General features: G+C 38.3%; 1 protein-coding gene across 1 annotated transcript; it reads right to left on the bottom strand.

Annotated features, from left to right (window-relative positions):
- Window positions 1-602: 602 nt before the first annotated feature.
- trim25 (tripartite motif containing 25) lies at window positions 603-17,915 on the bottom strand. The gene is made up of 10 exons (XM_056246166.1): window positions 17,242-17,915; window positions 7,073-7,168; window positions 6,636-6,869; window positions 3,422-3,590; window positions 3,026-3,112; window positions 2,863-2,928; window positions 2,695-2,754; window positions 2,361-2,459; window positions 1,536-1,595; window positions 603-1,202 (listed from the first exon to the last, which is right to left on the bottom strand). The coding sequence occupies exons 1-10, from the start codon at window positions 17,833-17,835 to the stop codon at window positions 670-672; spliced, it is 1,998 nt and encodes a 665-aa protein (XP_056102141.1). The 5' UTR covers window positions 17,836-17,915; the 3' UTR covers window positions 603-669.
- Window positions 17,916-23,309: the final 5,394 nt, after the last annotated feature.

Here is a 23,309-nt window from a genome sequence, read left to right on the forward strand (position 1 = left end):
AAAATTTTGAATTAAAAATGTAATGACAACCCTGGCTTGATTGTCTGCCAAGGTCCTTTGAAAGACACCCCATATTGTAACCATATAATAAAACACACCAAATTAATAATAATAGTAATAAAAAAATAGAGGGAAAGTTCCCCCATAAATGAAAGTGCTGTATTCATTTACTTGCCCTTGTGATTTCCTTTCATTCAACAGAAATTAAGATTTATTTTTTACTTATAATATACTCACATAATTTGTGTCCATCCATTTAAAGTCAAAGCAACCTTCAAGCAAGCTTCAAAAACATTTCATCGTAAAAGACATCGTAAAAGTAATCCATATAAATCAAGCAATTTAATCCAAGTCTTTTGAAGAGAAATTATCACTTTATATGCTGAACAGATTTAATTTAGGATTTTATTCACATAACATTAACCAACACACACATAGCATCTAATACGGTCAACAGCAGCTCAATCATGCTTGATGCACAAGAACAAGCCTCATTAGTTCAAACATGCTTGCTTTGAGGGTTGTGATGTGAGAACAATCCTCACTGGATGTTTTTATAAACTTGAAGCTTGTGTGGACTTTCAATGGATGGACAAAATGTCCTTTGTGTCCCAAAGATGGACGAAACATCAATTAATAACAATGTATAACAGTTCACCTCATACAGTTTCAGTTGCTGAGCTTGCACAGAGACACAGAAGAACCATTTGAGAAGATCCAGAAAGCTGGATAAACAGCCTCAGTGAAAGGGAAGACGAAGGTGTGGAAGGGGAAGGACCGGTCCTGCACATTATAGAGAGTTGCGCTTCCCTGATCGCAGTCCAGCAGGACACCCACACGGCTTGGGTTGGGATTTGCCAACACCGTCTCGATGCTGTTGTGCCATGCGGAAAGCTTCACGTTAAACCACTCCACACACCAGGATTCTGCATTACGCCCCAGGCGGCTAGCAGGACCCTTGCGGTCAATTCTTCCGTATGCAAGGCCCAATCCACAGAAGTTGTTACTGCTCATTTTGATCTCCCAGTAATGACGGCCCTGAGAGAAACCCTTTGTGCAGAGCACCTGGGAACAGACAGAAAAGCGAAGGGGAATATCTGGATAGTTAGCAGGGTCATCCGAGACTGTCGCTTTGGTGTTGTTTTCAGACAGGGAAATTCGCTTGTGAGCTGTTCTGACATCAAAATTGAGGATAGTGCCATCTAGACAAGAGAAACACACAAGCACATAAATGTGATTATCACATAAGGTGATGAAGATGGACAATTGGATAAAATATTAAGGCCTGGTTTCACAGACAGGGCTTAGATTAAGCCATGATTATGCCTTAGTTCAATTAGGGCATTAAAGTAGATTTTATAAATATCTATGCCTTAGAAAAAAAAAACATTACTGGTGTGCATCTTGAGCCAAAACAATGGCACTAATATATTTTAAGATATGTCAGGGAAAGTTGCTTTCAGTTCAAACATGCATTTTAGTCTGGGACTAGGCTTAAGTCTTGTCTGTGAAACAGGGAGAAACTATCTACTCACATTTCAGAAGTTCACTCCTTTTAACAAAGTTTTGCGCAGCTGGTGAACTAAGAGGTTGAGCTGTAAAGAGAGAAAGAAGAAATAAAAACCTTTCAGCAACAACTAAAGAATTGACTCCAAAATAAAAGGTTTGCTCATTTTATACATGCATTAGTATAACAAACCAAGCATTTTTAGCCAAATATGATTGTAATTTTCGGTTTCAATTTCCTGAAACCAGATTTTCAATGAACATTTGAAAACAGCATTGCAAACTTGTGCAGTTAGAGCTACAGCTCTCGACCTGTGATAGTGAAGTAGTCCTAAGGAGCCATGTTCGTTATAGAGAAATTACATTGTGGAAAAAGCTGCTGATTAAATAAACTGCATATATATATAAAAAAAAATATTGTTCAGGCAAATTAACTAAATTAATTTGACTAATTGCTTTCTCAAACTGATTAGTTAGCAGAAGTTAACTTATTACACCACCTGCGCTTGACATCATCAACGACAGTCCTATATTTTTGGTTTAAATGATGGAGGTGTGATCAAGTTACCACAGTTTTTTTGTGACTAGCTAATTCATTTCTCCAATAATGCATTCCTAATAGTGAGTTATGTCTTTGTACAGGAAACGAACCCCTGGGAGATTCAATAAAATAATACATATAAATTGAATAATGGTCTGATATATTTCTATTGATTAATTAATTGATTGATTGATTGATTGCTTTTAGAGTAGAATCTAAAGTCTATTCCAGAATTAAAATGAGGAGCACAGACTCCTTAGAGAAAAGATTACATTTAGAAGGGGAAAATTTAACATGAACTTTTCCCACATACATATGTCAAGTATGTCTACAGTTTTAGGTGTGAAGTCAAGCAAGTTCTCCATGCTTTTGGAGAAACCAGGATTTATTCCTTTAGGGGGATTCCTGGATCCTGGCAAAGAAGATATATGTAATGTTAGAAACATTTCAAAGAAATAATAATTTGATCCACATTCCTTTTCAGAAAAAAATATGAGAATATCTCTGTGAACTATAAGATACTAACAAAGGCCACTCCTTTTCCAGTCCAATCACTAGGTATGAATATGTTCTACACACATAACGCTAATCAGACGAACAGTAATAGACAGTTGTAAAACAATGAACATATGGAGGTCAGAGCTTACTGTTTGACTTCTGGTCTTTACGTTCTTTGTGATCTTTAAGCTCTTTATTAGGAATCTTGTCTATTAGGAAAAAGGAACAATGAGAGAAAGGTGTAAATATATATATACTATATATATGTGTATATATATATATATATATATATATATATATATATGCACTTGACTTACTTTTCTGTTTAGCTCCTAGAGCCTTGGTTTTGGGAGTGCAGGCTGGGCTGGGAGAACTCATACGTGCTGAAATATATCAAGAGAATAATGAAAGAATAGTGATGGATGGATGTACTGAATCAGGAAAAACAGCCCATTCACTTGTAAAGGAGTAACAACTTACACATCTCTTGGCTCACAGCAAGATCTCTTGGATACTCTCTTGGATGTGGCAGGAGTGGATTTTGCAGGAGTGGAGGGAATTGGTTTCCTAGACCTAGAGGATTAGAGGACTAGTTCACATCTTCTGCCAGCAGCTTTACTAAGGATAACCTCAACAACATACAATCAGGCAACATAATAATTTGTATAAACATGTTTTTATGTGATTATGTCCCAGATTTCCACACCAATCATTTCAAAAGACAATCTCACCTGAACCAAGAACAGATTTTTCAAACTCTGTAAAAATATGTATGTCAGAACTCTAAGCATGCACTATGATGTTGCTGTATTCTTGAACTTACTGCAGACATTAAAACAAGCTGCACATTTTATACAAGCTCCCACACTAACACACCTGGTTTAAGTACAAAGATTCTGTTCTCTGTTGGCTGCTCCATTAATTTGGTGATCCATTCCTTCAGTGCAACTGCAGAGGAATGGTAAGCTATCACCTCTTTACTTTCCACAGTCATGCGAGGGTTATAGGGCTCAAAATTTACCACTGAGGGCAAATCCACAGAGGCCTGTGACAGAGAATGGAAAATTCAAGAATCCAAATATACAAGCGGCATCGAACAACATTCAGGTTAGGTATAAAACTGATCAAGTGTGAGAGCTCATGCTTAATTTTCTTGAATTAACAAGTAGGGTCTTACACTGGGCTTCACACATATGCCCCACCACCCAAAATTTGATTATATACAGTTGTAATTGAAATGATTAAATCCCCATTGCAAATCAGGTTTATTGGAAACAATGTTTTACTTTCAGCGGTTTGCGATGAACAAATCAAACAAAAATAATTGAAATAGCTCAACACAACAAACATTTCAAGTGTTTTCCCCAAATTCAACTGAAAATGCAACTTTTAATGACTTCTGCAGTCTCAAAATGATTCAACCCCGTGAATTGAATCCATCACAACAACACAAATCTGCAAAACAGGGGTTGTCTCAAGCACAGCTGATGCAACTAATCAAGGGCTTCATTAGTTGCAATAACTGTGCTTAAACTAGAACACATTAAATATCTGAACAGGCTAGGTTTGTTGAGTGTCACGTTTGACTGCATGTAAAAATATGTATGTTCCTGGAGACACCGTTAGAAGCATAGTTTGCGAGTTCAAAGTTACAAGGAACAGTGATTACACTAACCTGGAAGTTCCGGGGCAGAAAAAGGATCAACTGCTGCAACCAGATTTCTGAGAAGGCAGGTTCAGAAAAACCCTCAAGTGACTGCAAAAGACCTGCAGCAACACTTAGTTGCAACAGGCACTGAGGTTTCAGCTTGCACAGTAAGGCGCGTACTAAACGCATGTGGTTTCCATTTCAGAACTCCAAGACGTACACCAAAAGCACAACAAAAGTCAGCTCCAACTTTCTCAAAATCATATAAATAAGCCATAGAAGTTTTGAGATTCTGTGAAGCGATGAAACAGAAACCGGAACCTTTCAGCCCTATGGATCAGTGGTATGTCTAGAAAAAGAGGAATGAAGCATATGCTGAAAAGAACACTCTGCCTACAGTTAAGCATGGTGATGGCTCGGTGATGCTCTGGGGCTGCTTTGCATCCTCTGGCACTGGAAACCTGCAGAGTGTGGAAAGCAAGATGGATTCATTGAAGTATCAGGAAATCCTAGGAGAAAACGCCATGCCGTCAGTGAGGAAGCTAAAGCTTGGGCATCTATGGACCTTCCAACAGGACAATGATCCCAAGCACACCTCAAATTCCACCAAGGCTTGGTTGCAGAAGAAGTCCTGGAAGATTCTACAGTGGCCATCACTGACTTGAACTCCATATAAAATCTCTGGTGGGATTTGAAGAAGGCAGTTGTAGCACGCAAACCCAAGAATATTACTGAACTGGAGGCCATTGCTCATGAGGAATAGGCTAAGATTCCTCAGAAATGCTGCCAGAAGCTAGTGTCTGGTTATACATCTCATTTGCAGCAGGTCATAACAGCAAAAGGGTGTTCTACTAAGTACTAAAGATGCTTGCCATGAAGAGGTTGAATAATTTTGAGATTGCTGAAGTTATTAAAAGTTCAGGGAACTACACTGCGACCAAAATGGTCGCATATGCGACCTTTTGAAATGCCATTGCGACCCTAATTTTTAATGGGTCGCAAATGTATCACCGTTTGATTATTTTTGTACCTACCTAATGTTTTAGGCAATATGCTATGATTTACTATGAGCATTTATTAAAACAGAAATGTGTATTTTAAGAATAGGCCTACGTTTTATAACGCGCTCTGAGCATTCAACACATCAAGTTGGCTTCGCGGATTCGCGCTTGTTTAACTGAGAGAACGAGCAGAGAGAGTGAAAGCCCCAGTCGCGCGCGCGCTCTCTCTCCCTCCCTCGCTCATAATAATGAATTGAGTTGACTGAATATCTTTGAGAATACACGATGGTAAAAGGTCGGAAGACCGAAGTTTTTTTTTTTCTGAACTACCACTGGTTGTGAATTGTGCTAAAATAACGTTGCCTCATCTTCTCTGAAAAGCTTTCCACACATTCAGATGGCATAAACCACTCTTTCAATAAACAAAACAAAAAATCTATCTGGTGATGAAATGTTTTCTGTGTTGAGACAAATCTTGTGCGATGTCCTAAACTGCCTGGATAATCACACAACGTGTGCCGTGGTCCGTTAATGACACGTCCGATTCGCGAACTGACTCCTTTGAACCGATTCACTTTAATGAATGGTTAAAATAACAACTGATCTGTCCAACACTGAACTCAAGAGTCATTCTAGAATGATTCATTCTTTCCAAGTAGAGCTATTCAAGTCATCTGGTGAAATTGTTTTTATATCGCAATATATATCGCAGAAAAATCAAATATCGCAATGTCATTTTTTTTACCAATATCGTGCAGCCCTACTGTAAATTCTGTGGACCTTCAATTGCAGGACTGTCCAAATTTGTAACTGCGTCAAAACAATTCAAACACGAATCATTGAAGCTTCACAATGACATATTATATTTATTTTACTTTTCCTTAAGAGTTCAGAAGTCTGCCCATCTGTGCCAACCATAGCATGGTGAAATCCAAAAGAAATTAATTTAGCACTTTATTGTGTAGGCTACTGTATTTTCTATTGCAGTAAATCTATCCCAACCATTTTTAAAGAAAACAAGAAGGCATGTGTTTTAAAAGATGGAGAGTAAAATAAAAAGCACATCTGTATGCAATACAGTTTCACTATTGGTCATTATTATCCAGAGCGGCTTACTATATAAATAATTTGTGCGACCAAATCATGTTTTGCGCTAGTAACTGAAAAAGTTAGTAGCGCAAGTGCCACCAGTGGAAAATGTTAGTGTAGTTCCCTGAAGTTGCATTTTCAGTTGAATTTGGAAACCAAGCATTTGTTGTGTTGAGCTATTTCAATTACTTTTGTTTGATTTGTTCATTGCAAACAGCTGAAAGTCTGTACAATTTTGCCAATAAAACTGATTTGCAGGGGTTGAATAATTTCGATTGCAAATGTATATCTAAGGTACAAATAAGAGTTATAAAGCAGACAAGTTTTCATTTAAAATCATACTATGGATCACCTTTAAGAATGTGAGGGATTGCGACTGGTCCAACAGTATGTTGATCTCAGATTTGGTCCTATTCATCTTCTCGATGTTCTCATTAAATTTCTTCATCAAGGAGACCAGTTTGCTCTGACCTTTCTCCTGTTCCTTATCAATAGCAAACATTGCCTCTTTCTCATCACGGTCGATCGCTTCTCTGATCTGCCTGTATTCTACCTCAAGAATACGTTTGCGGGTTGTAGCTAATTCCTGGGAAAGCAACACCAAAGAAAAGGTAAGCCCAAAGTCTAAAACTCCATCTTATGGAGCTCCTGACATTTTGAGATGCATGGATGGAGTGTAATTCATGAAGGCAGGTAAAGGGACATGCACATCTTGAATCCTATCATCTTACATCAGAATCAATCTGTCTGATTCTGCTAATACCCAAATAAAAATGAACATTTACTAACTTTTAATTTGGTTTGTTGCTCCTTCATCTGTGTGATAACCTGCTGATTCTTGTCAGTTTTGTCTTCAAGGATGTTGAGCTTGTCAGTCAGGTCAGTCTAAAATATTTTCAAGAATAAAAAGGACACAAAGTATTTTAGAGAATCCCTATAACTAATCGACTCCAAGGGGCATTAAAGGTTTGCTCATTTTATTCTTGCATTAATGTAACAAATCCAACCAATCCTTAATGCATTTCCCAACAGCATTATTAGCCTAAATATGATTGCAATTTTCCCCTGTACCATAGTTCAATGATTTGGCATTTCCTGAAACCTGGTTTTCAACGAACAATGTGTGGAAAACTTGTGTGGTTGGAACTATAGCTCCCGACCTGTGATGGTGAACTAGACCTAAAAAGCTATGTTCATTACAGAGAAATTACGTTGTGAAAAAAGCTGCTGACTAAATTAACTGCATATACAGGTGTAAAAGTGTAACATGATAAACATGATCAAAAATGTATTTCTGTTGTTCGTGCAAATTAACTATATTAATTTGACATTAATTGCTTTCTTGAACTGATTAATTAACAGATGCTATTACACCACCTGCGTTTGACGTCACAACATATTTGTTGTGACTAGATAGTTCATTGATTCTGTATTTTGCTTAGGGTCAATTTATTTCAGTATTACAACGATTAAAAAAAAACACTGTCAAAATCAGTTATTGTGAAGTTTACATAAAAAGCTTTACAAAAGTTTTTTTGGTCATCAAATTAAATTGCCTGAGCAGCATTCCAAGTTTTTCTATTTATATATTCTATTTCTATTTTCTAATTCCTATTATTTAGTAGCCTTTAACACCACTGCAATGACATACATTGTTTTACAGCGCTGCAATTACTTACATACATGATTAGTGACATGACTTAGAAATGAAGTTACAGAATTCATATTGAAATGCTTATGTCAGTGTACGCAGGTGCGCCAACTGTGCTTGCATGGACCCTAATAATCCGATTATAATCCGACTACTAGCACTGTCTGAATAAAAAAGTCACATGCAACCACGTCAATCGGAATGAACTGGCCAAAAGCTACGTTTACATGGACACTTTTGTTTCAATCGCAATGAAATCATTCCGATTGATGAATCCGAATGTAGTGTTTACATGAATGCCAAATAAAGTTATCGGGTTGATGTCAAGTCACCTTTATTTATAAAGTGCTTTTTAGAATACAGATTGTTTCAAAGCAGCTTTACAGTGATAACAGGAAATTAATGTAACAAAGATTGTTTTGTCTGTACAGCAGATCTAGAAGCAAGTCATTGTCCTTTTTAAGGAAGTTCAGCATTGATTCATTTCTGTTGTAAAAATTATTAATTATTAATTTAGGGGCTGTTTACACAACATCGTTTTCAACTGAAAACAGAAAGCTTTTTATGCATTCTGACCGTTCATTTACACAACACCGGTGTTTTGATGGCCTAAGAACACAAACTTTGAAATAAGTTTTAGGAATGCACCGATATGAAAATTTGATAACCGATATATCGGCCGATAAATCTAAGGGTGCTTTCACACCTGGATCGATTGGAGACGTTGTTCCGAAACAAAGGGGCGTTTCCCTTTTGGCCCGGTTCGTTTGGTCATATGTGAACACAACAATCGCACTCTGAATCGGAACAAAACAACCGAGCCGAGACCGCCTAGAAGAGGTGGTCTCGGCTCGATTCCATACGAACCCTGGAGCGGTTCGTTTGTAGTGAGAACACAACCGACCCACGAACCGGAACAAATCAACTTTTGGCAAGGTGGTCTCATACCTTTATGTACTGCTGTCGGAGTTTTTTCGCCTTTGCGCGGCACTGCTCGAAGGACCGTTCATAGCCCCTCTCTTTCATTTTATAGCTGATCTTCTTGTACACTTCGGTGTTCTTGTGTGTAGTGTCCAACATCCGGGAGATGTGTTCTTCCGACCAAATATCTATGAGGCATTTCACCTATTCGTAGCACCAAGTCAACCCGCGATTCGTTTTGTGTTAGGCTATTGTTGTCATGGCGATGTCCCACAATGGAATGCGCGACCTGCACGCATGAGGTAGTGACGTAATGGCGTAAGGAAAGCCCTGGAAGGGTGCGCGATTTGGACCGCTTTACAACAGTGTGGTGTGAACAGAGTGACTATTAAATTGATTCGGAACAAAGTATTCTGTTTCGGATCTGTTCCGGAACAAAACAAATCGATCTAGGTGTGAAAGCACCCTAAATCCAAATTTTGATATACTTTGAGAGCCTGATTACAAAATCAAAAGGCTCACCATTAAAAGCCATGTCCCAAACAAAAAAAAGGTGTAACATTTTACAATAAGGTTTCATTTTGTCAGCATTAGTTAACATGAACTAACAATGAACGAACAATAATTTCAACAGGATTTATTAATCTTAGTTAATCCTTATCATCACCAGTAAATTCCTGAGTTTTCAGTGTTCTTTGTCCGGTCTTGTTGTATTTGTTTGCCTGCCTGTATTTGAGTTGACTCGTGTGGATCATTAAAGACTTTCTGATAGGGATGGGGCCAATCCGATCCAGTATCGGTATCGGGACCACCGATAACAGCGTAATTCACGTATCGGATTTTCCCGATCCAACCTGCGGAGATATCCGATATCCATGAGCCATGTCTGCGCTTTAACGTAGTCTGCTGAAACGACTCCAAAAGTGATTCCCGCGGCCCGCCGGCTAGTCTGCTAGCTGGCTGCAAACTGTGGAATGGATATCCTGAACGAAGGTGCGGCTCAATGAGACAGAGACCCCCCCTCAGGAAATCCATTCCGCAGTTTGCAGCCAGCTAGCAGGATAGCATTGAGCTGCCAACATGTTCGCTGTGTGGAAATCCTATGGTGGAAATACTTCACACTGGAAACACCACAGCAGAGCAAGACAGCAAAATGCAATGTTTGCAAAGCCGTATTAATTAAACCATTTGTCTGTGATGCATGTTTGCTATTCGCAGTCCAGAAGAGAAAGAGAGAGATCTCTCACGCGGTGCCACAGCGCGCACAACACGACAGCCCATCAGCATGATCGGTGATTGTTGTAAAATGCAGTCTCTACTGTTGCTAAATTGCGGGACGCTTTTAATAATAAAAAAAGCTATTAAAAGCACAAAAATCTGCGCAAGAGAAGCTGTTCCCGCGCCGCGCGCTCCGAAACAGACCGCAACGAGACAAGCACATTATACTCTGGGTTTCATATGCACGTCTAAACGATCAAATGTAGCCTACACAAAAATGTCAAAATGACCGGCTTGGAGATTCACTTAAACAGTTTGTCTAAAATGGACGTAGTTATGGAAATAGTTGGGAGAAAATATGGTGCACTCGTTCTTAAAGGGGAAGCAGTCTAATAAACATGCTGACGATTGCTCCATTACTGAGAATCAAACAACAAAAGGCAAAGAGAAAATCACTCACAGCTCTTGAATGAATAACTTTAGCTTTAATAAGCATAAATCTATCTATGATAAACTTTGCAGTGCTATTTTACTTTTGATTACTTTATTATAATTATTTTTAGACCATACCTGAATAATGTTAGTAGACCTTCCTGAAATTAAAGCACTGTGTAGGCCTGTATAATGTGTATCTTTGTTTAATTGTCTATCTTTTGTTTATCTATTGTTTAATATATATATATATATATATATATACACTCACCGGCCACTTTATTAGGTACACCTGTCCAACTGCTCGTTAACACTTAATTTCTAAGCAGCCAATTACATGGCGGCAACTCAGTGCATTTAGGCATGTAGACATGGTCAAGACAATCTCCTGCAGTTCAAACCGAGCATCAGTATGGGGAAGAAAGTTGATTTGAGTGACTTTGAACGTGGCATGATTGTTGGTGCCAGAAGGGCTGGTCTGAGTATTTCAGAAACTGCTAATCTACTGGGATTTTCACGCACAACCATCTCTAGGGTTTACAGAGAATGGTCCGAAAAAGAAAAAACATCCAGTGAGCGGCAGTTCTGTGGGCGGAAATGCCTTGTTGATGCCAGAGGTCAGAGGAGAATGGCCAGACTGGTTCGAGCTGATAGAAGGGCAACAGTGACTGAAATAACCACTCGTTACAACCGAGGTATGCAGCAAAGCATTTGTGAAGCCACAACACGCACAACCTTGAGGCGGATGGGCTACAACAGCAGAAGACTCCACCGGGTACCACTCATCTCCACTACAAATAGGAAAAAGAGGCTACAATTTGCAAGAGCTCACCAAAATTGAACAGTTGAAGACTGGAAAAATGTTGCCTGGTCTGATGAGTCTCGATTTCTGTTGAGACATTCAGATGGTAGAGTCAGAATTTGGCGTAAACAGAATGAGAACATGGAACCATCATGCCTTGTTACCACTGTGCAGGCTGGTGGTGGTGGTGTAATGGTGTGGGGGATGTTTTCCTGGCACACTTTAGGCCCCTTAGTGCCAATTGGGCATCGTTTAAATGCCACGGCCTACCTGAGCATTGTTTCTGACCATGTCCATCCCTTTATGGCCACCATGTACCCATCCTCTGATGGCTACTTCCACCATGTCACAAAGCTCTAATCATTTCAAATTGGTTTCTTGAACATGACAATGAGTTCACTGTACTAAAATGGCCTCCACAGTCACCAGATCTCAACCCAATAGAACATCTTTGGGATGTGGTGGAACGGGAGATTCGCATCATGGATGTGCAGCCGACAAATCTGCGGCAACTGTGTGATGCCATCATGTCAATATGGACCAAACTCCCTGAGGAATGCTTCCAGCACCTTGTTGAATCTATGCCACGAAGAATTGAGGCAGTTCTGAAGGCAAAAGGGGGTCCAACCCGTTACTAGCATGGGGTACCTAATAAAGTGGCCGGTGAGTGTATATATATATATTGACATACATGCATACATACGTACATATCATACTTGCCTGTAGAGAGGAGTTTATTTCAGCATCATATAAAATCAACAATAATGATAATAATAATATTAAAGCAAACACAGCTCTGGTATCGGAAAAGTATCGGTATCGGCCGATATCCAAATTCAGGTATCGGAATCGGATCGGAAGTGAAAAAATGTGGATCGGTGCATCCCTACTTTCTGAACTTATTGTTCTTCTTCATAATCTGTTCTACAACCGTGCATGACAGGTTCATTAATAAATATTCATATTTATCTACTGTTATTTTGGCTTGTCTTTTTAATTTTAAGCTAAAACTGCTTGTACTCTGATTTTGCTGAAAATGTATCAAGCAAATTGCTTTGTCAAATTGAGGGCATTTTACCCCCGTGGTACAAATAACATTTTTGTTAAAGGGGTCATATAATGGCATTTTTGTACAAGCTAGTATGATTCTTTAGGGTCTAAATTAAAAGTTTGTAATATACTTTAATTAAAAATTCTCATTAGTGTTGTAAGAAAACACTTATTTTACTTGGTCAAAAACAGCTGTTTTCAGCACGCCGTTTCAGTGCATATGACTTTAAATGATAATGAGCTTTGCTCACTCCGCCTCTCTGTTCTGTGCGTACACCGTTTGTAACACAATAACACAATAACCATAACGCGTTGTTCAGTATAAACGTGGGATTATGAATTATATTGAGTATTTCCGTTCCGTTGCAGCACTTGTTGCGGAAAGAGCACGTCCACTGAGTTAAGCCCTCATGACAAGTTCGCTTGTGTATTCGCAGCCTTTTGTGCCATTGTGAGTTGTAATATTATGTTTATTTTGTGTATATATATATATATATATATATATGATTTATCTCATATAGGATGCGTTTGGTTGAGTTAATTATCAATGCAGTGAAGCGCTTTATTGTACCAGTGATCATCTTAAGCTTCAGCGAGCGCAATTCAAACAGCAATGCACAACATTAATAACTACTGGGACTATATACATAACATTATAATGAGAACACTATTGTAATAAAACGTTGTGACTTCTCTGGGTTTTGTCGTTGTGTTTCAGCACATTGTTGCAGGGACAGCACATCCACAACAGGAGTTACACATGATGTCCATGCAGCACAGCCTAGTTCGCTTGTGCATTTGCGTAATTTTGTGCAGATATAGTCGTAATATTAAGTTTATGTAGTATAAATATCTGATTAATCTCATATAGTATGTATTTGGTTGAGGTAATTAACAATGCAGTTAAGTGCTTTATTGTACCGGTGATAGCTTCAGCTCGCACGCAGCAATGCAAAACATTAATAACTATGATTGGAACTGTCATATACACAACATTATAAGTGTCCATGGTAACTGATGAGTGGCGGGAAACTAGAACAAAGGAACACGTGACTAACGAAAACAAACAGAACATAATGGTGACATGATTGAAATGGCATTAATCCTATCACATTATTTGGCAGTTAAAGTTTTGGGCGGGTTTTTCTTTGAGTGGGCGGGTTTTAGTGAGCTTTTGGGCTGGAAATCGTCGACCAGAAACCAGGTAACCAGTCTGCCCTTTAAAACAAAGAAAATAAGCAATTTAGGAGAATACTATGCACAAACAGCGGGAAACTCTGTAGCCTATATTCATGCACTGTGTGCATGTCTAAAAATCAATTCCAATTTGAAGCTTGTCATATTTACCGCACATCAACCCGAAAACTTTATTTAGCGTTCATGTAACCCTACGTTCAGATTCATCAATCGGAATGATTTCATTCCAACTGAAACAAAAAGTGTCCATGTAAACGTAGATAATCAGAATAAAATATGAATTGGATTTGGGCAATTCATTCCAATTGACGTGGTTACATGTGACTTTTTTATTCCGACTGTGCTAGTAGTCTGATCACAATTGGATTATTAGAGTCCATGTAAACGCAGTGTAAGGGAAAAGTTTAAGCCTTTTCTAAATTTCGAGAGGACATGTAAACATTTGATCGAATTGAAAACCAAAATTGGAAAGTAGTACTGCGCATGTGCGATGACAATGGCGCAATGACGTGTGAAGTGATCTGTTGTTGCTGCTGAATGAAGTGTCATGTCATTCTAGTAATTCTCCTTCCACTCATCGTCTGTGAAGTGGAGCCACACAACGTCCAGTCCCTGTTTCGGACTTTCATCCACACAGACACCTTGTTTTGGGTGCGGTGTCCAATAGCGTCCTCTTGCAAGTGACATCACTTGCAATCGACACAAATAAACCGGAAATACGTTTCCAGCAGTTAATTCGCATTATTGGCGCTGTTAAACGCGACAGCGTCAATAATGCAAATTAACTGCTGGAAACGTATTTCCGGTTTATTTGTGTCGATTGCAAGTGATGTACTTGCAATCGTGTACTTGCATGCTATAACGCAAGTACACGTATTTGTGTACACAAGTATTTGTGTACTTGCGTGCTATAACGCCACCGAAAAGTTTCCCCAAAGTTATTTTTGCAGCTTGTGTTCATCGAAATATTATGCTATATTTATTTAGCATTCAAGTAGGCAAAGACTTTTAATATAACAGCAAAGCTGTTCATCAAGGGAATTATAAGGTTTACACAATTTAAAAAACAATTAAGCTGATGCAGATTTTTTTGTTTTATTGCAAATATGTCAATTACATTTATTATAATTTTTTTATTACTGAGTAAAGTAAATACACAATATAAAGAAATTGCAAGTGACCTCACTTGCAGAGGAAGTGCGCGCAGGTGAGCGTGCAAGTGCCTGCAGGCAGACACTGCTTGCGGGGTGGGGCGTTTTTACTGCTTGATAAATAAACAGCACGACACAAGGTTCATGTGCACGTCGTCTCCTAATTAGGACCAGAAATAGATAAATATTAAGTCTGCTAAGGAGTAATTTAATAGATAAATATTAATTTAGGAGATAGATATATACGAAAAGAGCGGTGAACTTTGTATATGCGTGCAGCATGTAAAAAAAAAAAAAAAACAATTCCGATTTGAAGTGTAAGACTTGAGAAATTAGAAAATGCCGGACTAGTAGAGGAACAACCACTCCCTGAGAAGACAAAGGACCTTTTTGGAAATTAACATTTGAACTCTCTCTTGTGAAATTAGCATCACCATTTGAGACGCAAGTCATCCTAATCTACATCTCTTTCCCTTGACCCCCCATTCCCCCGTTTCTTCTCTCTCTCATGCTGAGATCACCTGAAATTCACCCAAAAATCTATATGGTTTAATGTGGATAATAATTTATCATATATTATACATGTTTGGTATCATTTGTAATGTCTCTATTGTAGTGCGACTGGTACAGATGTCTCATTCTCCACAGAAGTAAACCAAAAGGTAATAAAGTTTTTAAGAGTTCAGAGATAACTTGCACACAGAGGAGGGTGTGTTTTCCAGGCAAATTGCATCCTGCTCTCAAAAGGTGTAAACTCTGAATGCAAATTCCCATTGTTAACAAATGTTTCCATGTGAAAGAAGTTTCTGTCTCGGTCTGGGTATTTAAAGAAATGCATCAAGAGGCTCAGGGCGATAAGTAATGAGATCGACCCATAATGCGGAGTGTCTTCCAGACACTCAGCAATATGTATTTCTAGAGTCAGGTACATCTTTTACTCTTTATCTCTGAGCATTTGATGTTATTGTATTGATTATCTTTGAACTGATTATAAAATTAGCATGATACATTTACCTGACATAATAAATTGTTAAGTTTGAATTTGTTCTGAATTAGGCTACTCTGAAATTATTTACTTTAGTAGATTACGTTGTATCCATTGTTACCGCAAATCTGCATCAGATTAGTAATGGACTATATTCCAGTTTTGAGAGGAGCATGGGGCACACCAACTGCGATTTTAGAGTTCCGGCTAATATTTGGCACTAATTCAAGTGAACTCGGTTTGATAGTTTGAATGCGACCATCTAGGTATTAGTCAAATACCTCTGTTTAGTGAGCCGAAGCTGGCGAGTTTGTTATCGTGGGCCCGCATAATATATTAACGGTCGGTGCGAGGACCATGTGCGACTTTGGCACCAGAATGAACGATTAATAAGAGTAAAGAGTTAAAAAGAACAATCAAATGTATTGCTAAACTATTATATAAATGACCAATAACAAATTGGCATTCCAACCTAAATTCGAGGTCGTGATAAAAGTTTAAATGGAATCAAATTACTTTGCCACGCGGAAAAGAGTAACACGCAGAGGCCTTCACCTGCTTATCGATGGACCGATTAGGCAGGCCTTACAGATGCTTGTGACATAAACAAACACATCTCTTTTACCCTGGCATTCACATAGAACATTGTACATTTCTATTATTCAAATCAGTTAAATGATTATTAGGCTGCATAGATTAGGTCAGCCGGAACCAAGGACACTTCCTATAACACCTGATGTACTCGTTACATCATAAGAAGAAGAATGGCATCTACGCTAATGTTAGTCTTTCCGTTTAGGTTTACTGAAGTCAGCCGGATCTGGGCCGGATCCAAATCAGATGGTGGACCTGCACCTGGACACAACCACAACGCATCCCTGAAGTGCCAGCCTCATCAGCCCTGTGAAGGCCTCATGGACACCTCAACGACACCTCAACAAACTCGTCTCCATACCGACGTGAAGACTCCGACCTCCAACAAGATGGAACTGGATAAATATTGTGAATGTTCTGATCCAATCTAACTTTTGACCAGTAATGTTGGCTGAATCATAAACATACACTGTTCGTTCCTTGGCCAGAGGAGAACTGGCCCCCTACGGAGCCTGGTTTCTCACAAGGTTTTTTTCTCCATTCTGTCACCTGATGCAGAGACCTGATCGAGTTTTGATTCCTTGCCACTGTTGCCTTGGCTTTTGGCTTGCTTAGTTGGGGACATTTAATGTTCAACAATATTATTGATCTGCCTTACTCAAACTTTGTTGTATTATTTTCATGTTATCACTGTGAAGCTGCTTTGATACAATTTGTATTGTAAAAAGCGCTATATAAATAAAGGTGACTTGACTTGACTTGACACAAACACTAGGTTCGGATTCATCAATCGTTATGATTTCATATAGAATGAAACCAAAGGTATCCATGTAAACGTAGTTACAACAGCTCTAACATTACTTTAATAGATTACTCTGTAAGGTCACTTTTCATGTTTATCTATCATATTTTTTTCTCTTCACATTTATACTTTCCAAATAAATATATAGACCCAACCTTTTGTTTAAAGCGCCGGTCATCTGCGGTGATGAACTCACAGCCTTTATGAACGCACTGCAGACAGTTGCTGCAGATGCAGCTCTGGTGCTGAACGCAGTAGAACTCCATCAGTTTGCCATGATCGGAACAGAGACGCTCCATCAGATCCGGCAGCGGGTCAGACAGCTGATGCGCCCGGAAAATAGCATTCTCCCGGTGAGGCCTGACATGATCCTCACAATACGACGCCATACAAGTCAAACAAGTTTTGACCGCTTTGGCTTCCATGCAGCTGTCACATTTTATTTCATCTGGATCGTTCTTTTTCACCTCAAATGGTTCCTTAAGAGGTTCAGGGACGCCCGCTTTTATTCTATAGGCATCCAGCACCGCGCTGAGGACGGTGTTCTTCTTGAGTTCTGGTTTACTGCTGAAAGCCATTCGGCAATGAGGGCAGGACAGTGGTGATATCCTGTCTTTCCATGTCGCTTCGAGACAGCTGGCGCAGAAACTGTGTCCACAAATTAAACTCACCGGGTTCTCGAAAAGACATAAACAAATGCTGCATGTCAACTCGTCTTCGAGACCAAGTAGAGACATATTTTCCGCCATTGTGAGACGTCGAGGGAGCCGCGATCACTGACGACAAACAACTGACTTAGTGGGCGGTGGCAGCGGAGAAACGAAACTTATGTGCCTTGTTGTCAGTGCAAAGCATACACGCATGCTCAGTATCAGTTCGTGCTCATCAGTTCTCTCAGCACAAAATGTCAGTGTATAGAGTAGAATGTCATGTTAGAGTAACATATACTCCGGGATATTGATTTAGTTCGAGTTGGAGGCGCTATTCTGTCGGGCACGTCCGAAAGTGAGTAACTTTTGAGTTGAGGATCAGCGCTGACTCGACGATTCAGATTCGACGAACTGTTTCGACCAGTTCACTAAAAAGAACCGGTTCAAAAGAACGATTCGTTTAAGAAGCGGACATCCATCACGATAAATTATGCCATTACCAGACTGCTACATTCAGATGTTGTTCTAATACGATTTGGGGGATAGCATGAACATTTGTTTTAATGCTGTCTCTGTGCAGAATGTTTGTTTATTTATTTATTATTAATACATATTTTGCGTGAAGGTACAGCTATCATGTTCTTCAAATGTACACAAGAGGACACTGTTTGCTAGTAAAATCGATGTGTTTTATACTTTTTAAAGAATCATTTTACCGTTATTTAAATAAACCAGGGGTCGGCAACCTTTCTGTCATGAAGTGCCATTTTTAAGTCCCAGTAGGCTAAGTCCCCCTCAGCAAATTGCATTAATGGACAAATCTTTTTCTGAATCTGTGATCTCGAACAGAGCAGGAGACATTTGTGAACAATTATACTTTATTACGGAGTTTATCTAAGTTTAAAAGAAACTTGTTTAGAATAAACAATTGACAGGTCTTTAAATATTTAAATAACCTAGGCTACTTAAAATAATTAATCTGTATTTAGTTTTCAGATATTTATTTTATATGCTATTTATGAATTTCTCATCTGGTTACAGATTGGCATAGCCTATTTACAATGTACATTTACAGCCAGGTACCTATTTATTTGAATTATTCCATTCATTCATTATTTGAATGAATTATGACCCAACTCTGGACTCTAAAATGTATTTGACACAAGGCTGAAGTATGCTACTATCTCGTGTTGTTGTTGTTGTTCTTCTAAAGACAGATCTAATGTATAATACTCAAGTGAGCACAGTTTCTAGAGGACACCTCCAGAACCTTTGAACTGAACATCAACAGGTTGCAAAAGGGCCGCCCAGTTATACTTAGAGATTGTTTAAAACAATAATATTCTCACACTTGGACCTTTCTTTTTCTATATTTTTCTATATGTGAATTTTGCAGCTGACTCATGATTGGACTTACAATTTCCTTTAGAGGCTTTTTGCTAATGTAATTCCCACATGCCACCATTCCTCTCTGGTCCCCTGACTTCCCCAACAAAAAGTTTATGTCAATACTATGATCTGCCATTCAGAAGCATTGTTTTTCCTATCACTGATTTGCTGATGACACACAACTCTACCTCTCATTTCAGCTAGATGATCCAAATGTAGCTGCTTGCATCTCAGCCTCTGGCTGCCTGACAGACATTTCAGACTTGATGAATGACCACCACCTTCAACTCAACCTTGCAAAGACAGAACTGCTTATGATCTCAACCAACCCAACACTTCTCCATTCAGGTTCACCATCAGCCAGGAACCTCGGAGTTGTGATTGATGATCAGTTAACCCTTACGAAAAGAAAATACATTTCCCGATATGTGAATGATCAATATATTAAATGATATAACATATTGAAAATATACAGAATAATGTATCGTGTTAATATATTACAATATGTTGAATAATACATAAGGAATTTTTGCTTTTCATATATTGAAATATGTGACAAAATATTTACTAATATAGCATAATGTAATTTTAGATTCAGTAATACACTTCATAATATATATAGATGTACTGTAAGCCCGGATAAGTTGAATTCACTTAAAAAATTTGAGGAAACCGGTTGCCTTAAAAACTTTAAGTAATGGGTTATGAAAACTTGAGTGCATTTAACTTAAATGAATGAAAGGGTGGACTTATTATTTTAAGTTCAAAACACTGAATGCCAAGTTGATTTAACTTACAATCTCTTGTAATATTAATTGTCTTGTCACATGAACTCCACTTACTATTTTAAGTTAAAATAACTAGACCTTTGTATTCATTGAATTTACTAAACTAGAACATTTAAATTAAGACAAATACGCAATACAAAAGTAATTTCTTTTACCGTTTTATTAGAAAACAGCATTAACTTACAGGTTGTTGCCCCCTGAACAACCTTGAATCATAAGACTGAAACAGTGGCAAAATGTGTCATTCATGCCATGAACATTGCATAAAACAAAGCACCATCATGCCAACAAAAACACTTATCGTGCTCAAGCATGTGTACATCATCACAACAAATCACATTAAAACTGTATTATAGCTTACACTCCTGTAAGGGAATTTTTTTATATAGTTACTATATATATATATATATATATATATATATATATATATATATATATATATATATATATATATATATATATATATATATATATGTAATTTATATAACATTCTCATTTATATGACTAAACATGACTAAAATATCTACACTATATATCTTGAAAATCCAAAATGCACCAAGACATCTGCCTTTTAGTTGGTAATGTAACTAAAATACCCAACTAATTTGAAATTAAATTTTATCAAAGCCTGTGTCATGGAATCTTGTGCAAAAAATCAGTGCAAATACCACAGGACACATGTACCTCAAACCATACACAACGGTAAACATATTTTCATAAAATTCCAACATCACAAACTGTGGCAAACAAATCTGGAACAGTAGTAGAGCCACTTCGAACCCCGTTTTATGCTTCCAGCTGATTTTTCAAAGTTTGAATTTTGGGTACCAGCTCACTTCTACCCAGTTTGAGCATTACTTGCTGAATAAAGTTGAAAGTGTTTTTCATGCATTTGGGGTAGTCCAGGTGCAGGGCATAGATCAGTCCAAAAAGGACACAGAAGGCCTGAGGCAGGTTGGCCAGTTCATCCATTACCACAGACCCTTCCAAGATGATCCCTACTCTGGATGGGTTGAGCTGGGTATTTTCTTGACCAAGGCAGAGAATACCCACTGGAGTTTCAATGTACGAGTCCTTGTCAGTTACATCCTAACAGTGAAACAAACGTTCAGACAAGGAGAGAACATAAACATGCCAGTTAGACCATGGTGTTTTGTCCACCAAAAATAACCTGTGACTGTTTATAATGAAAAGCATTGTACAATATGAACCACACTGAAAGTAATTTATATTAAAAGGACGATACCAGTCTTGAATTTTTATCAAATGCCATATTCGGATCTGTAGAGTTTGCAACACTTTGCCCAACATATGGAGTTTACCCACTTTCAGTCACAGTCGTGCTGAAACATTTTTTTATGACTCTCAGTACCTTTCACCTTAATTGCTTTTTTTTTTTACTTTAAAAACACAAATAAGATATTTGATGACTGGAGCAACCAGAATCTAACAAGTGCAATCAGAACTTCCCATTTGAGTTTTAGACCCAAAAACAATTTCACAAGTTCCAACCGGTGACAGTAAAGTCAAAAACTAATTGGGCAATTGTAAAAGGATTCATACAACCTTAGTTATTGGGAGAAATTTTCTACTTTTTCAATAGGACTGGGACTGAAAGTGGGTAAACTATCTTTGTTCGGCCATTAAATAGAGAATTAATGGAGACACTGATGCTGATCAAATAATTCTGAAAATGAATGGAAGTGTTCATTAACAGCTAAAAATTAGACCAAAGGAGCATGCACCTCCAACATTTACAAAACAAATTAACTTACAGAGCATGTCTTGAAGAAGGCAGAAGAATCATCCGCCAAGATGACAGGCAGTCCCCGAAGACATAGGCACCTGATGTCTGTTGGCTCAGTGGTCTGCAAGATAGATGACACAAGAGTTAAAACATATCTTGCTAAGGATAATCACATCAGGATTTCCCATACAATCATTAATTTGTGGTGGCCCGCCACAATATCAATATCAGTGTGTGTGTGTGTGTGTGTGTGTGTGTGTCCACCTCCAGGTCGGTGTGTGTGTGTGTGTGTGTGTGTGTGTGAGAGAGCCTGTGTGAGTCTGAGTCAGTGTTTGAATCTGTGTACGCGAGTCTTTTTGAATGTGTGAGTGTGTGTGAGCCTGTGTTTGAGTGTGTCAGTAAGTTTTAGTGTGTGTGTGTGTCCACCTCCATGTCCTTTTTGGTGTGAGTGTGTCCACCTCCATCTCCAGGTTTGTTTGTGTGTGTGTGTGTGTGTGTGTGTGTGTGTGTGTGTGTGTGTGTGTGTGTGTGTGTGTGTGTGTGTGTGTGTGTGTGTGTGTCTGTGTCTGTGTCTGTGTCCACCTCCAGGTTGGTGTGTGTGTATGAGCAAAATTTGCAACAAGAAGTCTGTGGAGCAGTCATAGAAAGTGTAGCAATGGAATAGCAATGTAGCAATAGCAATGTCTTTAAGTTATCTGACACTAAGTGTTGGCAATGGAAATGTGTAATATATGATATATTTAACCCTTTTGTTGTGCCTTAATCAAACACCACACCACCGCAAATAGAATCTAATTCTGTGGGAAACACTGCACATGTATTTATCATAGGAAAAGGCTCTGTTCTTGCATAACTTCCATGTTTTAGCCTATAATGCTTAAATAGCTGTGCTCTCTTTTCACAGCTAAGAGCGCAATACTTACACTTCCAAAGCATATTTTTCAGAGATTGATATTCAGTTTGTTGCTAATCTCAGGATATTGGGTTCAAAAGAATCTCTTCCCATGACCTGCAACACAATAAAACAAAGAAAATAAGAGACAAGGGAACTTATAAGCTACAGTAACGTTATTCTATTGAAACAATATACCTGTATTTTTTTAAAATAAGCTAACATTAAAGCCATAATGTCATTATTAGGGGTGTGTATTGCTAATATACTCAGTTTAGTTTGCATAAACCGGTTGCAATTCACTTTCACTTAAAGCTCCAGTCCGTAACTTTTCCTCTTTGTCGCCATCTCTCTGTTCGAAATCTGTAACTGCAGTGATTCGCGGAATTATTATCTATACGTGGGTTGTAAATCGGCATGAAACAGCGCGGATGAACACAGTGCTTTGAGGCGAGTGCTGCTGTCAGTCACCGCGCTGTGTGGATACTGTCATACAGAATCACAGATTCACTTTTTGAAAGTTTGACCAACATAAGAATTTTCATAAGAAAATGTCTTCTGAACAAGTAAGTAACATCCATTTTTGTTCTGACCAACTAAGGGGGAAAAAGCATTCGACATGATAAGCTTCGTTAGATTTAATCAACGCGATTTACAGCAACCGTGCAAATTATAGCCTACTTTGTTCTCAAATTCATGTTAACAACATCACATCAGCATAGCGTGACTAATGTTAAATTTAATGTGTTTTATGGTT

Source organism: Rhinichthys klamathensis, unplaced genomic scaffold, assembly GCF_029890125.1.
Source record: "Rhinichthys klamathensis goyatoka isolate OS25496 unplaced genomic scaffold, OSU_Roscu_1.1 h1tg000036l_1, whole genome shotgun sequence".
NCBI classification, from domain to species: Eukaryota; Metazoa; Chordata; class Actinopteri; order Cypriniformes; family Leuciscidae; genus Rhinichthys; species Rhinichthys klamathensis.